Genomic DNA, 18,508 nt, shown 5'->3' on the forward strand with positions numbered 1-18,508 from the left:
TAATATGCTTATTTTGTTTATTGTTTATTTTTTCAAATTTAATAGCAATGAACTAATTTGTTCAAATTTTATTTAATTTGTTTGAGATCCCCTTATTGGCAAATTGCAATAGATGTTACTATTATGGTCCAGGGTTCAAAGCCCCTAATGTTGATGCGCTAGGAGGCTCTATTTTGACCAAAAGGGTGGCTAGTGTAGAAGGTGCAATTAAGAAGAAACATGAAGTGTGGAAGACAAAGGGTTGCACCATCATGACTAATGGTTGCACTCCTCAACTTTCTTGTCTCCTCATCAAGTAATTGTAAACATTAGAAATGTAGAAGTAAAACTTGTACTTATAAATTTAGAAGCTTGATTAAGTTGTTAAATTGTGAATTTACGATTGATCATTGATCATTATACTAATCTATTTCTTTTTCCTCAAGTGCCACAATTTCTTAGAAATCAATTGATGCCTCGAGAAAAATAAAGAATGTTGAATATCTTTGTGTGATAATGGATGAAGTGATAAAGAATGTGAGCGAGTAGAATGTGGTGTAGATAGTTATAGATAATGAAACAAATTATGTTGTTGAAGGTAAGGTTCTCATGGAGAGACACCCTTGCTTATTTTAGACCCCTTGCATTGCTCATTGCATTGACCTCATAGTAGAGGATCTTAGTAAACTCCCTTAGATAAAAACAATTGTAGAGCAAGGAGTGTATGTAAATCCATATATAATCATACATGGGTCCTCAACCTCATGAGGAAATACACAAATAAAAAGGAGTTGTCTTATTTAGGGGTCACTAGATTTGCAACCACTTTTTCACATAGCAATCCTTGCTTAAGTCAAAGGTTGCTTTAAGACGCATGTTTGTAAATGAGGAGTGGATCTCATCATCATATCCAAAGGCCACTGTAAGAACTGATACAACTAGTCACATTTTTTTATGAGGCTTCCTTTTGGACATTGATTGCTGAGATTGTTAAGGTAATTTTCTTTTTTGTCCTCATTTCAACTTTTTTGTTTACAAAATTATGTTATAAATTAGTCCATTTTTTGAAAAATTAAAAACTTAAAGCTTATTGTTTGTCTTTTAACTTTCATAATGAATGCAATTCTTATAGTCACTTGTTGTTCTCCTATGAATTGTTGATGGAAAGAAGCTCTTAATGGGCTACATCTATAAGGGCATAGATAGGGTGGAGGGCATTCATTCTTTTTTTGCAAGGAATCAAGATAGGTATGAGCCTAAATGGGATGTCATTGATAAGCGATGACACAATCTACTTCATAGGCCTATGCATGCAGTTGTCTACTTCCTTACTCTGACTTCCCAATTCAACCCACATTTCAAAGCTAATGAGATGTGGAGTGACCTCTATGGTGTTGTTGAGAGAATGTCACCTGATGCAAGAGTTGGAACAATTGTAGTCCGTGAAATTGACATGTTTAAGAAAGCTTAAGGAGACTTATTTGCACACGAGTTGTGCAAGAAAAACATGACAAAACTAATGCCTGATAAAAATCTATAATTTTGCATTTGAATTTCTAATTCTATTACTAATTTAAATTGACAAAATCAAAGTTATTGAATTGATTTAAAATTTTATTGTCTCAAATGTATGGTGGGAGATGTTTGGCACTAGCGTGCCAAATTTATAAAGGATTTCTATTCACATCTTGAGCCATCCATCTAGTGCATCAAGATGCGAACACAATTGAAGTCTATTCAAGCATATACACTCAAAGTGGTGCAATAAGTTGGCAATGCAAAATTTGAATGATTTTGTCTTTGTTCACTACAACCTTCACTTTTACGATAGACAAATCCAAGGCATTAATACGTCATTGATTGTATTAGAAACTGTTGACCAACATGTAGAGTGGAACACAAAGACTATTGATCCCATCTTGAGTGATGAAGATGTGGAGTGAGTTGATCAAGTGGATTGGTAGGTAGAGGTAGTAGCGATGACAGTCGAAGAGACTAGAGCATGATGAGATCAAGTGTAGGACCTTGGGGCTATGAGTGATGGATCCAAGTCTAATGATGAAAATTATGTGGGTGAGGATAAGAATGAGGATGATGATGCCCCTAAGGTTCAACCTCAGATATAGGGAGAGAGGACGGCTGGACGGCTCTAAAGTCTTCCATGACTTATCTTAAGCATATTCATACGACATAGGTTATTATGAACCTTAGTCTTCTACACTCTAGCTATTATTTAGATATATGTTTGGATTTCATAATCCATGAAAATTGTAAACATTTGACAGTGACACTATGCTTAAACTTTATATTATGTATGTCAGATTTTTTCCTTCATATATTTGCTTTTATACTTATGTGATCTATGCAAAAGTAAGCAAGCAAGCAAGTGCATGCCTGCATAAGGAAGTAAGCAAGTGAGCAATTGAGTAAGTGAGTCAGTGAGTCAGTGGGAGTGAGTGAGGGAGTGAGTGAGTGAGTGAGTGTGTGTGTGTGTGTGTGTGTTAAATAGCTTCTATTAATCTCAAATATTGTGTATTTGATGTTAATTGACTAAAAGATACATGAAAAAATATTTAAATCCTTAAAAATCTTTGAATTTCATGGATTTTTTTTAATTTTTCAAATCCTTGTTGAGTCCTTGCTAAGTCCAAGCCCAAGTTTGACTTTTCGAGTCAGAGCTAAGTTTGAATCTGGAATTAAATACATGTAGGACTTAATTTAATTAACAAGACTAATCAACATAGGTAAAATATTTTATCTTGAGATGCAAAAGAAAAATACAAATTAATTAAATAACTATTTAATAGTATGACGCTAATATAGAAATACATGCAAAATTTTGTGAAATAATAATAATACCTCCACCACTTGCAAATCATTTTGGATTTTATTCATTTTCCTTTAAGACAATCTTTTCTTCTTCTATTGAATTCCTTTAGGACAATTGTTGATCAAATATCCATTACCTAAGGCATAAAAGATGTTTAAAATCAGAATGCAAATATTTATGTCAAATTCGATAATATGTATCCTTAATCTTTATTTTAAATCCCCATTCATTTCAAATTTATGTGTTGCTATTTTGGATATGCACTTTAATCCCATTTGTACCACTTGCATCAAAAAATGTAAGTACAACAATAAGACAAGGTAGAATAGAACAAGACAATAATGTTCTTTCTTCAGAAACCACCACATATTACAAGTCGACTATAGAAAATCAAAAACAAATTTTAAAATTCCACTTGAGATGTCACTGGGAATTACACTTGGTCTCCACCATAGAAATCTAATGTTTTAACAAACTAAACATAATACAAATCTGCTAGCCATTTATATATAATATATATCAATTTTATAATAATAATTAATTAACATTTGATTTATATGTGTAATATATCTTTTAAATAAATACATTAAAATGTGTTTATAAATAATATCATTTTAATTTAACATGACAAAATTGCTTAAAGTACTTCAGAAATTTCTATCAACCAAATCATTTTGGATAAGAAAAAAATGATATTAATATCACAAGCTAGGCGATGTCTATGCCAGCATCAAATGGCAATTTTAAAATAAATTTAAAATTTAAAAACAGTTTTAAATGATTTTTAATTTAATTTTTGAAATCAGTAAATTGCCCATTTGATGCCGGCATAGACATTGGCCCACTTCTGAGGTTCAAACATGTTATTTTTCCTTGCGCCTGAAGGAACCAATGTGTTCCCTTTTCTGTGTCCCTAGCGGAGGCATATTACTTGAACTTTTGTACTCAATCTTTATTCTGTGCTCTCCACTTTTTAACACGTATCAGATGAGTTCTTGTTCAGTAATATATCTGGCTCCAGACAACATTACCACAATGGCAAAGTACAAATTTATGCTAGCTTAATCTCTCTTACATAATAACATTTTCCTTTTTATGGAACAGGAAAAGAAACATAAGCAGATATAAACTTTGATTAACACCATGATTAATCAAAATTTATGAAAGTTATAGCACTCTGGCATATCCAGTGTATTATCGAGCTTTCCCCGTTTCCACACCAAATGCTCAAGTGTGCACTTTGGAAGTTACGGACAGACCCAGCTTCTAAGCTTGAAAAATCATCATGGCTACCATCTAAATACGCTCCAAAAAAAGGAACGTGTCTTAATCTTTCTTGATGATACGTCAAGAATTGAACTTCAACCTCAGTTGTGCTTTGCAAGCTCAAGATCTACTATGAACTTATGATGACCTCTACTTATAAGTCAGGTAATATTTCAAAGGAACCGATCTTGGGGGACACTCTTAGCAAAAAGCTCTGCAAAATGCATCCACCTGCTTGGGATGATCAGATCCTACCAAGCACAGATCAAAAGGTAACCTTTCAACAAAGATTAATTGCTCTGTCCACAAAATTATTTGTATCTTGCAAGGTAGAGAACCAGGCAGATAAGGATGAGCTGTTTAGGATCATCAAGAGGCTACTGTTGAAGCCTCTCTTTTTCCTTCATTCCAGCATGATCCAACTGAGCAACTAGATTGGCCAACCTGAACAACTATTACATGTTCATGAATCGGCGGTGGGATGACCCCCTTCTGGACTCGATTCCTGAAGGACTTTTTCTAGAGTTTCATTTGAAACATGGATACCAGCTTCTTCAAGATCTGTAACAATCGCAACTGCAGCATCCCGTTCCCAAAGAGCCATACACAAAGTAATAACTTCATCGTATATTGGACTGCATAAAACAATTTAAATGAATCAAAGGGATTCAATAAAACAACAAGAGGCATATTCTGGGTTTGAAGATCAATGAACATAAAAAATAATTTAATTACCAACCTGCCAAAAATATATCCAAGACTATGTGCTCTTCGTAAGATTGACACCATAGCCGAAGGAAGTGGAACTCTCATGGCTGCTCGTAATACCATAGCACAATCTCCGATCGTGGGAGTGCCACCTACTTCAATGACCTAACCAGAAGCCAAATTAAAATAAGAGATCGCCATCAGAAACAACATGGGTAGGTAAAAACAAGGAACTGCATCCATGTAGTCATTTAAGTTCGGAATGCACTTACAATATTAGGTAGATAAGTCAATTCTATAATCTAATCAAAAGTTTCATATTCATTCATACTAGTTACTCATTTGGTATCCTTTAACGGTCAAACTGTTCCAAGACATCAAATGATTCTGAACTTTGTTCTCAAAATTTCAGAAAGAGAAAATGAGGCATTGTTCCAAGGTCAGAAAATGGAGAAAGTTTGTTGTATCAGCAGATAGGTAATATTATAATGGTCATCATAAACATCTGACTGCTCATGAAGACAATTGTTTATCCAAGAGTTGGAAGCTTTTGAAGAGCTTTTTCCTCTGAACTATAGATTCCGATGACTTAAGGAGGCATCGATGAAGGATTGGAACGTTTTCTATAGGAGTTATATATGAAAATTTGGCATGTAATTAGATCAACGTTTTTGAAACTGTATCAGGAATTTTAGGTTGGTTTGCGGAATTTTGGGATATTTGCTCAACCGTATTTATCTAAATATATTTTCTTTACCAAAGGAAGTGCTGCTTCAGTTTTTCTTTTAATGCATCTTTTAGAAGTGTAGGCAATTATCATACTCAAAGTGTAGGCAATTATCATACTCAAATTAAATTGTAAGCATGTAAGGAAATAACATGCCAGAATAAGTTCTTTGAATCAGAAATAATCAAGCCCATCAAAGAACCAAGTGAAATCTCGTCCCTTAATAGGATGCTTACGAAGAACATTGATGGCATTCACATTAAAAAAAGAGTCCTAATCTAATGGTTTGAATTTTTAAATTATTAGTGGGATTCACCAAAGATTGTGTAAAAACTTTAAATTTGAGTAGACAAATTACAAATATAGTTGAAGATCTATAGATGCAAGCAAAACTATTAACATGCCAGTTGCTGGCAATGATTCCAGCAATTGGTGCCAAGTGGAGAGAAATTGGCCAGAAATTGAGATGAAAATGCTTGTGGAGAGCGGTCAAGGTGTTTCTTTGTAAAGTTATCTTAGATACAACAAACTTTGAAGCAGATGTGAGAAGAAAAAGTTACAGGGCAGTACTAATTATATACGTGGCATCCTAATAGAAATAGTAAAACAAGAACCCAGAAAGTTTGACAACTTAAATAAACATAGACTGGACAAAATGGGAGTATGCCTTATCCATTATTTCCATTGCAATCTTCACTTCTTTTTCCTGTGTCCATATCTCCGGAACTTTAGCTCTAAGTTCTTTTGCCCATGTCCATCCCCAAGCATCTTCAATAGTATACATCTCCGAGGCGTCAAATTTCATTTGGTACTTAAGATATTTGCATATTTCTTCTGTTGTTGCTTTGGCATACCATGGTTCTGGTTCTTTCTGCTAAAATACAAAACAGCCCACATGTTGATAAATAATCTACTTTATGGGAGTAGACCGACTAGGTTAGTTAATAAACAGTATCATAATCAACTAACAAATCTCTTCACATTCAATGTTGCCATCTATTTAATTTGTTTGGAGATGATTTGCATCTAATTGTGTTTCTAGATGAAGTGTCAGAAATTCATTAAATACAACATCATGTATTATCTCAACTTTAATAGTAACACAAGCATATCAGGCTTTCACTTAAAATAATAAAACACGAAATGGCATGTTAGCATCATTATACTATCTCGATATTAGGTAAATGCATATCAGTTTTGTGCAGCTACCGATATCAGTTCAATCTCTTCTGGATGCTCTGTTTTGGATTCTTCTTCTTCGTTCTGTCCATCATCGGATAGTTTTTGACTAATCAGCATAGGTGACAACTTCCTTAGATCCACTACAGAATCATCTACTGCTTCTTCCTCATGTTCATCTTTGCCACCTTTATCCTCATCTCCATCCTGGTCACTCGCGTTCTCATCCTCATCACCATCATGGTCACTCACATTCTCAACCAGATCATCTGAAAGCACAGGACTTGCAGCTTCTTTTTCAACTTGGTCTCCATCATCCACAATTTCACCTGTAAAGCGCCTAAAACGATTCCTCCAAAATTCTGTGTCTTCCTTTGCATAGCTTGCCTGTAGTTTAGAAATTAAGTCTTCAAGTTCATCATCCACCTGAAAAAACAAATGATCCTCTCAACCCAAATATGCATGAAGCAGATGAACTCTCTAATGTTAAGATTTCATAAACTCTACAAGCTTCTCATTCTAATCGGCCACAACCCTTGGTAAATATGTGATAGCATAACTTCATCACAAACAAGAATGAAGGTATCAAATCAAAGTCTTGCATGTAAAATATACATAAAACATTAGAAGTCAGGCTGGATGAACTACACAATACACAATCACAGGAGCTCTATTCAGGGAACTCTTACACATCTATTTATTTGCTAAATGTCTCATGGCATTAGTGGTAAGAAATGCAAACAATGTGAATACAAAGTAATTAGAATTCTATATCTCAAACCTATAAAGATACATTCTTAATCACCTCACTTTCGTCAATCTCAACTGGTGGGAGCCAAAGAGGTATGCCTTTTGATCTGTTTATCCTCCTCTTTTTCTGCACTCTCTGATAAAGCTCTTGCCTATTTCCATGTGCAGGCTCACCTTGAGCCTCCAGTTCCTCTTTTAACTCAGATACCAACATTTTGCTGGCAGCTTTAGGCCTTCGTTCAGCTATATCATAGCCAACTATATCCTCCTGCATCTTCTTATACAATCTATAAAAATTCTGTTTTGTCACATGTACACCTAAGGCACCTTCTCCTTCATTCAGCAGCTTCGTCAGGAGCCTTATATTGTATGTTTTTAAATTCTGAGTGCAACGTTCTTTATATGATATTTGTGAATGCGGGTAGATAAACCCTTCAAGATCTGGATCAAGAGGACGTCCACGTGGTACCCACCTCTTTCTTTCACCTGTTAAACCCCCCTCTGCAATATACCTGCACAATCATGAAAGTTATTATGATGCATTTTTATTCAAAAACAAAAGACTATGTACTAAATGTCTATTTCTTTATCTGGAAAAGAGAATCAGAAGTGTTCAAGTATAATAGCTATGGTCAGATACATGAATGATATATATATATATATATATAGAAACATAGATTGAAAACTATTCATCACTCTTTACTTCCAGATCATAATTGTAAATCCCAGTATATTGGCAAATCTGTTCGTACAGATTAACTATGAATATTTCATGTTCTATCTTTATTGATTGCAGATGATATTGAATCAGATTAAGCCTGATTAATCTCTCCATGTTCAGCGATCTCATACTTGTATATTATTTTAGTTAAGAATGCAGTCTTGACTAATCCCGATTATGATCGGGTCTCTTCTTTGTAATGAACTGTTTCATATTGGAGGACATGTCCTGAATGGACGTGTCTCCATTCCAGGACATACCCATTGAAATAATATATATAACCTTGAATTGACCTGCCTAGAAACATCGAAATTGATAAATGAGCAATATCAGCATTGTAGCAGACTTGCTATATTCAGCATTTGTAAATACTAAACTAGCATCACTTCTACATTTGGTACAAGATCAAGATCCACATTTCTGATTTAAATCTGCATATAACAATTCAGAGATTAGTAACCATTCGATTCTAAAACATAAAGACATTCATCACACTAAATCTGATAGAAATTTAATCTACATTTACATGTTATCAGTCTTGCTAAGGAAGATCTGATTAAATTTCAGAAATCAGATTACTCTCTCTTGATATTGCAGTCACATCTCATTCTTCATAATGTCAAACCTGGTCAGATTGGAGGATCATCTTGAAGGTGTAAACAACTTCACATCATGGGAGTTAAGAATTATGATGATACTAAAAGAAAATAAGTTAGACTCATCTGTGAAGGATAAGAAGACAAAATCTGAGAATGAACCAAAGAAATCTCAATGGATTGAGAATAACGAAAAAGCCATGAAACTAATAGTTGATGCTATTAGGAATCATATAATACCTATATTGGCAAAACAGGAGATTGCATACCTTATGTTCAAATCCCTTGAAAGCACATTTGAAATAAATAACACTAGCAGAAACCTTGCACTCAACAGGCAAATTAATCACATAAGCATGAACAAAGGAGAATCCATCAATGCATATTTCATGAGAACCACTGAGCTAAGGTATAAACTGTCAACTATTGGATATGAAATTGATAGCAAAGAGTTAACACTAATAGCTTAAGGTGGCCTACCAAATTCATGAGAGTCATTTGTTTAAGGAATAAGTCCAAGATCAAAACTCTCATAATTCAATCGGTTAAGATCTGACTGTCTACAAGAACTCGACAGATGACAAAAAGAAACAAACGAAACCCTACAGATGAGGACATTTGCTATTAGGGATCATATAATACCTATATTGGCAAAATAAGAGATTGCATACCTTATGTTCAAATCCCTTGAAAGCACATTTGAAATAAATAACACTAGAAGAAACCTTGCACTCAACAGGGAAATTAATCACACACGCATGAACAAAGGAGAATACATCAATGCATATTTCATGAGAACCACTGAGCTAAGGTATAAACTGTCAACTATTGGATATGAAATTAATAGCAAAGAGTTAACACTAATAGCTTTAGGTGGCCTACCAAATTCATGAGAGTCATTTGTTTAAGGAATAAGTCCAAGATCAAAACTCCCATAATTCAATCGGTTAAGATCCGACTGTCTACAAGAACTCGACAGATGACAAAAAGAAACAAACAAAACCCTACAGATGAGGACATTTGTTATTAGGGATAATATAATACCTATATTGGCAAAACAGGAGATTGCATACCTTATGTTCAAATCCCTTGAAAGCACATTTGAAATAAATAACACTAGCAAAAACCTTGCACTCAACAGGCAAATTAATCACATATGCACGAACAAAGGAGAATCCATCAATGCATATTTCATGAGAACCACTGAGCTAAGGTATAAACTGTCAACTATTGGATATGAAATTAATAGCAAAGAGTTAACACTAATAGCTTTAGGTGGCCTACCAAATTCATGAGAGTCATTTGTTTAAGGAATAAGTCCAAGATCAAAACTCCCATTATTCAATCGGTTAAGATCTAACTGTCTACAAGAACTCAACAGATGACAAAAAGAAACAAACAAAACCCTACAGATGAGGACATTTGCTATTAGGGATCATATAATACCTATATTGGCAAAACAGGAGATTGCATACCTTATGTTCAAATCCCTTGAAAGCACATTTGAAATAAATAACACTAGCAGAAACCTTGCACTCAACAGGCAAATTAATCACATACGCATGAACAAAGGAGAATCCATCAATGCATATTTCATGAGAACCACTGAGCTAAGGTATAAACTGTTAACTATTGGATATGAAATTAACAGCAAAGAGTTAACACTAATAGCTTTAGGTGGCCTACCAAATTCATGAGAGTCATTTGTTTAAGGAATAAGTCCAAGATCAAAACTCCCATTATTCAATCGGTTAAGATCTAACTGTCTACAAGAACTCAACAGATGACAAAAAGAAACAAACAAAACCCTACAGATGAGGACATTTGATTGTTCAAACACTAATTCTCATAAGAAAGGTAAGAAGAAGAATTTCAAAAGAAAGAGAAATTTTCATGGAAAGGGTTTATACAAGCAAATGAAAGATGTTTCTCAAGTTCAATGTTTTCGATGTGATCAATATGGACACTATGCAATCAAGTGTCATGACAGAACATAGAAACAAACGTCTTTTGCTAAGGTTGGAAAAACAAATATAGAAGATGATTCTAAGAAATTTGTTTTCTACTTGGCATTATCAAGCCAAGTATCAAACAAACTTAATACTAGGGTGATTAATAGTGGTTCATCAAGACACGTCACAGGTTTCAAAGAACACTTGGATACTATGATAGAAAAAACTAATTAACAATTGGGGATGATTCTTCACATCCAATAAAAGGAGTTCGAACTTGCACCATCAAATTGTATCTAGCCTCTCTATTCAACTCACTAGGATGTTTTTGTTCAAAATGTAATGACAAGCAAGTGACTGCGAATTAGGAACCACTTAAACTTTTCTCACAAAGATAACTTCTATCTTACTCCTTTAGATTATCTAATCTATTTCCATGCATGAACATAAAGCAATAAAAAATCAACACCATATCACTTTGACACAAGATATGGTAACGTAGAAACTCTCAAAGTAGAAGGTAAAACTAGGATGGGGATGACACCCACAAACTACTGCAGTAATAAAGTTGGCTTGTTAGGGCTTATAGTTGGTCACTTTTGGTGATCTACTCTGTTAGGAGTATGAAGGACTATTAGGTCCACCTTCTGAAAGAATTTTACAATATAATAAAGTATGTACTCTGCTAAGAGATTCTACAAAGAATTGTTAGGTCCACCTGATTAAAGGATTTGATTGATGCACCTATTAGGATGAATCAACAGGATGATCTTTTCTTTGCAACTTGATTTGCTGAAATAAATCCTTTGAATAATATGATCACCTTACTATGATGGACGAGTCTCTGCTCTGCCCTTTATATTGCCATGTAGCCTGCTCACTTAATCTGCTCCATATTCACTCCTTGTCTTCATATATGTCTCACATTTAACTACTTACATATTCCACACTTAGACAAATGAATTTGTCTTCCTTATATACCCTTCAAACAATAACTTTATATCAAGTCAGCTTCCACAATAGGTATTTTCATAATAATCAGGTTATACCTTTAGGTCGGCCCAAAAACTGATGCTTGGGCAATATTGTGCACTTGATGTTCTGCTAATGCTCGGGCAATACAGTGAGCTCAGGTGACACTATTACTCGATTAGCACTAGATGCTTGGATAACACTGTGGCACTCCAGTGATAGGAGCAATCTGACTTGAATGTAATGTTCCGAATAGTTTCGGTAATGTTCCCGAAAGTTATAGAGATGCTCCCGAAGGTTTCTACTCTGATACCATTGTAATGTTTTGTTCTAGAGTTCCCTTATGAAGTCTTGTAATATGCTCTAGGTAGTCTTGTCGTGTGCTTCAAATAGTCTGGTTGTGTGTTCCAAGTAGTATCTCTCAGTGCTTCGGGTGGCCAGTGCTTCAAGTAGTTCTCCCTTAGTGCTTTGAGTGGCCAATGCTTCGGGTCAGTGCTTCGGTCAATGCTTCGGGTCAATGCTTCGGGTCAGTGTTTCGGGCCAGTGCTTCGGGTGGCTAGTGCTTCAGGTCAGTGCTTCAGGGAAGTGCTTTAGGTCAATGCTTCGGGTTAGTGCTTCGGGTGGCCAGTGCTTTGGGTGGCTAGTGCTTCAGGTAGTTCTTCAGTGCTTCAGGTCACTGCTTAGCAGTGTAGCTGGACGGTAGGGACTATGGGGTTCGTACAATGAGCAGGTGTAGGTCGTACGGTTGGGTATATGGAGGCCATACAGTTGGTTAGGAGGAGGTATGGCTTAGCTTGGAGGTCATACAATAATTGTGCAAAGTGTTGTGAGAAACAAAGGAGGTACAGAAAAGAATGATTTCAAATCTGCACTTTAAACTATACAATGCCAAACAAGAATAGAAATTCGAACACAAACAACCTTCAAATAATATTGTCAAAAGATGGCGCTCCAACTTGCCAGATTCGAGCGAAGTATTACATGCAACGAAGTAGGATGAGGGTTGAATCCCACTGAAACCGAATAAGCCAAGTAGAGAAGATCTTTCACTTCCGAAATAACGAACAATAGAGAATCCCAACGGGAATTCATAGTACAAAACTAAATAATCAGAATGCATATCTACGACTACCTACAAGCCGTGCTTAAATACTAGTCGGGGAAATCCTTTCCAAGGGTGTACAAAGATAGCTGACGGCAACAATTACCAACAGAAACTAAAATAAAAATAGGTCCAAAATATATTAAATCAATCAAAACCACAAATACAAATATTAACTTGGACCCCATATTAATTAATTAAACTAATTAAAGGTCCTTATATTATTTAAATTCTGAGACCAGTTAATTAATTAATTTAATTAAAAAATTACATTAAAATTTGGAGGCATGACAAATCCTCGCTGCCCAAAGATTGCTTGCCCTCAAGCAATCCGTCATCTGAGGAAACACCAACAACTCTAGGGTCCCAAATCATACGCACAGGCAAGACAAGTGAAATGACATCAATCCTATACAACACCACATTGTATCAAACTTTTTTTGTGCCGCTCTAATATAAATATTATCATATCCTGAGTCACTAGGATCCCAAACCAAACACGCAAGCGAAATGAGTGAATTGTCATCAAACCTCCCTTGCACCTTGTTGATGTCAGTTTTTATACCAAATAACATATTAGCAATTGAATATCTGATACGGAGTATCAAACACATAGTTCCTCTCTTGAAAAGTTAATGCTCTAGGACAAAAGAATAACTCCAATGTTCCTTCCACCTGTGGATACTCACTCAATTTATCGATGTGATTTGTTGGTAATCACATAGGCAGCCTTACGCTAATTGTTGAGGATGACTTGGACTTTGGTGGGATGATGGAGATGGTGATTCAGTGTGAATGTTAGATGATGTTGGTGGGAAAGTGATAGTGGTGGAGGGTGAATGGTTCTTATGACTGGTATCTTTCTAACTCTCTTCTTCAAAATTCTAAGTCCTAAACTACTTGCTATCCTACTCCTACTCCTATGGATGGAAGATTAGCAAATGGACTGGGATCGAATCTAATGAAAGTTAACCAACAGCTCCACCTCCATAGATGCAATGATTCAAAGGAAAATAAACTAGTTTACCACAAAAGGCTTCCCAACAAGCCGCTAGGGTGCTAGTGATCTAGTATTGATCCCTATCAAACATCTACTAATGCTGCAACTATTCATCTACTTTACTCTTACTTAACAACTTGAAATGCAACCAACTTTAACAACTTAAAAGGAAATTTTACTCTAACTGTTTGTAAGTAGAAACCATGCAATAATACCAAAGGCTCTTAATTATCATGCAAGTCACAACAATGAGAAAGAAATAGCGAATTTTGGCATTATCTCTGCAACAATTTTCTCCAACCATTACAAATGAGAGCAAATCGCCTTATATAGAGGCCAAAATATACAACCGATGCTAGAGATAAAGAGGCAAAACCGATGATCTAGATTGAATCCTAGAAACCCTAATTTGGGTTGCCACCCATCAGCGAATGAGAAGATGCCACCTCATCAATGGATGAATGAAAAAAGTGGAAAAGTGGCAACCAATGAGAAGGCACCAAAATAGTGGCCAATCCAAATTAGACACTTGTCCTATCCTAGAAGAAAGAGAAATTGCCACTTGGGCTTACATCAAATGATCTTCTAATATAACTCTCCCTTTTTCTTTCATTCTTTTAGCTAAGGCAATGAATTTAGCTAGCCTTTCATTGACTACTTCCATGGGAGGACTAGGTGTATGCTTTATCTTGAGCTCAACTGATTTCATCATGCTACTTGCTATTTGTGGTGTCTTCTCATGGTCCTCATACTCTTTTGCAAATCCAATAAAGGCATTGTGGGAGGAAAGGGTGCCCAAATGTTTCTTCTTGATAGCAACCTTTCCTAACTCCTCCAATCTTGATCCAAGTCTTGTCTCATCAATGTCTTCTTCTCTGATGTCTTCAAAATCAAGCGCAACCCCAACGTCGCTCATCATGGTTGAAATGGAAGTGTTGACGTTTGGGCTGTGTTGTGCAACTACCTTCTATATCTCCTCAAGTGTTCTCACTCTGGTAGTCAAGGTGACAAACCAAGATTCAACCATACTCAATCCTCTCTCATCAACCAACTTGGCCCTCTCCAAATATGCCTCTGGAAGCCTAATGAATGCCTGTAGCCTAGGAATAGCCAAATCCTTGACTGGAAGGAAATCCTTCCACTCCTCAAATATTCCAAACTTGTTTCTAGTAGTCACTAATGACCGAAATGTCGAGATGAAGGCAAGAAATTTTTCCCATCTTGGATTGTATCATGGATCCAGTCCTTGACTTCATGTAGTTGAGCTGATATTTCTTCTTCTAGGTTGCTCCCGCTGTCTTGAGGAAGGGTTGCCTGGTGCAATTGTTGGATAGGCTGGCAATCTCTCCAATATTTGTTCTCGGCCTCCAACTTTATGATCCTTTCATTTGCCTTCTTCAACCTTTCTCTGATTGAAGCTACACCCTCTTGGATCTCTTCACATTCCATATCATCCGTGTTTCTTCCCAAGTTGTGTTCCACTATCTCATATTCCTAGGCCACAATCTCATCCATTGCCTTGTTCACTATTGGTATAGCAATCTGAACCATTTGTTTCTGGTTCTCGCTATCACCCTTTTCTATTAATCCTTGGATGTGTTCCGCTATTTGGGCAGTCACTACCTCGCCTCTTGGCATAAGCATTTTCCTTAACCACAGTGGTGCGGTGCATCTCTCCAAATCTGGATTCAGTTCAAGTAACAGAGCATCACCAACAGCCTCAGGTGCCTAACTTATTGCCTCAATATCAATCGCCCCATCTCCTTCTTCACTAGTAACTGCCATGTTGGTTTTTTGATAGAGGAGAGTACTCGGTGCTCTCACTGTAGCCACTTGATTCTGAATTAGAGCTTACCTCTATCGCGGCCCCTTTATCACTTGAATTGACTTCTTGGCTTCTAGCCTCAATTATATTTTCCCTTGACAGTGTTGCATGATGTCTCTTGACTAGAGGTTCTGAATGTTCTTTGCTCTTCTCAACCTCCAAAGCTCTCTCCTTGCTTCTAATTGTTTCTTGTTGCCGACTACTTCCTTCACCCTTTCATTCGACTGATTCTGCTAGACCTTCTTTCGTCTCCATCTTCTCATAAGTAAGGGGGATCCTTTGACTTTGTAGTTTCCTTAATCTTTCATTATACCATGACTTAGTATACAAATCAACTACTCTTGTAGTTGTCTCCAAGGAAGGATCCCGATGATCATCCCAATCTACTGGATTCAACTCTATTCCTTCCACTATATTATAATCTTCTCTTAACACATTTCCATCATCTTCCAGTTGATCGGGAATATCAATGCCTCTCCATTTGATATCTCTCGTCATGTTCACTGACAACCTTGAGAAAGCTAGCTTTCTCACATGAAAGTCATCCTTGGCATTGGCCCAAAAGTCCTCTATAGTGGGAACATGTTTAAACGCATTTCCATGAGATACCTTGATAAGACCATTAGGATCGAATCCTTGCCTTGCTCTGTACCATCCTAGATGATACCATTCCAATTCTTTCTTCGTAGCTGCAAAGGCGACCCGATTGGGGCAACTATCATTTCCAATTCCGAATGAGAAGGTAATCCCTGTCTTACCTTCGACTCTCATTATTCTGTCATAATGCTCAAGTTGCCTTGCCAATTCCATCAAAACTACCTTGTCGAGTGGGTATCTTGAAAGCCTCTTGGGACAAACTGTACTCCCTGCTACTCTAATGTAGGTGAATTGCGAAAATTGGATAAACCAACTCCCATACTTCTTTATCTTTGCTTTTGCTTCCGATGAGAGTCTCTTAGTAGGTGTCCACTGTCTTTATGGCGAAGGCATCACAAAACATCTTGTAATCTATAATGTCCCCCGCTTAGCCAATTTGGATATATGTTGTCATTAGCCCATTCCTTCATGGTCCCGAGGGCTAACCAAGACTTCAAATGGGATCTTGAGGTTATTTGGCCTAGTCAAATTTAATTACAAGCCAAATGGAGTTCATTTGTTGGGTTTCAGGGAGGACTTACTATTTTTAGTAAGCCAACAGGGGATGCAGGCCTTCATTTTTTCGGTGGCAGGATGAGATGTATTTTGTCAAGCTCTTTCCGATGAGCTATTATATGTGGGATTCCGAATTTATTTGGTATATTATTTTAATGTTTGAAGTTATAACGATAAAAGTGACTATTTAAATTAAATATTATAATGTTTCATAAAGTCACTTTATAAAAATCAAGTTCCCCCTTTTAAAGTACATACATGGGCATTCGTAGAAGGGAAAAGTAACATTAAAACTCATGTATTATCCCACATTGGCAAGAGGGAAGCGTAGAACTAGTGAGGAAGGGTTAAAAGAAAGAGGATAGCTCTCATTTGGGGCATGCTTGGATATTATGTGAATTTGGCGATTGTGGAGATTTTCTCCTTGGGCTTGGAGGACGTAAACCCTCTGTGCTATCAATCTTGACGCCATTGAAAGACATGGTCTTGAGATTTGTGTTAGAACTTCAAGGTAATTTTTATTGATATCTATTCTCTATTTGGTCGAGTTTTACTGTGCCAGGAAGAGTCCGGGTTTTGGTAGTCAGGGATGAAGAGCCAAATTATAAATCTGGGTTGCTGATAATTCGAAGTTAATAGTATTTCCCAAGCTGTTGTACATGTTATTGGACGTCTCTGTTGAAGGCATCATTTAGCGTGGCTGGGTTTGTGCCTGAGCTACAATGTCGAGCTACAGTGCTAAGCTGTATTGACACGGCTACAGTAATTGCTATCTTCTTGGATATCAGATTGTGAGGTATTTGATATTTTATTTGAAGGAGATTGTTAGTTCCCTGGGAGTTCGATTTGAAGGAATAAGGGTTGGGTTGATGATAGACTGCTAGTAAATAATTTGTGTTTATTTGGGAGGGGTTGCAAATCAGTGTTGTGGCTGACTAGTGACTACATAGAGGCGTCTGACAACACACAGAACTAGTACGACTAGGTCTGGAGTTTGAACATTATCAAAGAGATCTGTTGTTGCTTGGAAGGAGATGTCATTGAATTTGGAACTATTGTTGGAGCTGTTTCTTGTGAGTAACTGTTACATTCTTGTCAAACCGGTGTGAATCTTACATTGGTAATTACCAAGCTTGCAATTGTTTGATACTCTATTTTGTAATGCAAATTTCAGAGATAAATCTGAATGTTGGAAGCTTTAAAAAAAATTGAACTGAAGTTATGTTGATGTAACTCTTTAAGTATTTATCTTGTTAATTAATTATTTATTATTGAAAGTAACTGTAAGCAATAGTTTTATATCAACAAACATTTCATCCATATTGGAAAGATACAAATCAGAAACCTCAGCTACCAAATTGCATGCAAATTGTTTGACAAAATTTTTACAAGTTAACGGATTCAAAAACAAGCTCAAAATAGGGTGGCCTATTACATAATTTTTGTTGTTGTGCAAATCAAGCTGAGGATAGCATTCATGCACCAAATATTTCCCTGGCCCACTACCAACTTCTCCAAAGGCCTTAAGTCTCAGACTCTTGTACAATCTAGCAATTAGGTCAAACATATAGGATCCCATGTAGAATTGCTTTTGGTTTTGTATGGTTCTAAGTTGCAACTCTAGGTTCTCACTTATGATCCTAGCCCAATCAAATCTTCTTTTTCCTTTTTCAATTTCATCAATAAAGAAGTACATCCAATTTTCGAATTGCATACCTTGAGCTAGGCCCATGATCCGGCTGAGAAGCA

General features: G+C 36.2%; 1 protein-coding gene across 2 annotated transcripts in view; it reads right to left on the minus strand.

Moving 5' to 3' along the window:
• Nucleotides 1-3,481: 3,481 nt before the first annotated feature.
• Nucleotides 3,482-18,508, minus strand: part of PTAC3 (plastid transcriptionally active 3) — a 285,319-nt gene continuing 270,292 nt past the window's right edge. Inside the window, exons 9-13 of one of the 2 annotated variants that reach the window (XM_089808584.1) lie at nucleotides 7,495-7,951; nucleotides 6,720-7,115; nucleotides 6,178-6,381; nucleotides 4,815-4,948; nucleotides 3,482-4,710 (exon numbers count right to left, since the gene is read on the minus strand). In XM_089808584.1, coding sequence (XP_089664710.1) covers nucleotides 4,539-4,710; nucleotides 4,815-4,948; nucleotides 6,178-6,381; nucleotides 6,720-7,115; nucleotides 7,495-7,951 — 1,363 coding nt within the window. In that variant the 3' untranslated portion in view covers nucleotides 3,482-4,538. Of the gene's footprint in view, nucleotides 4,711-4,814; nucleotides 4,949-6,177; nucleotides 6,385-6,719; nucleotides 7,116-7,494; nucleotides 7,952-18,508 lie in introns of both variants that reach the window. The other variant, XM_089808583.1, reaches the window with a different exon arrangement.

Source organism: Cupressus sempervirens, chromosome 11, assembly GCF_028749045.1.
Source record: "Cupressus sempervirens isolate cs-2001-9-10 chromosome 11, ASM2874904v1, whole genome shotgun sequence".
Classification (NCBI taxonomy): Eukaryota; Viridiplantae; Streptophyta; class Pinopsida; order Cupressales; family Cupressaceae; genus Cupressus; species Cupressus sempervirens.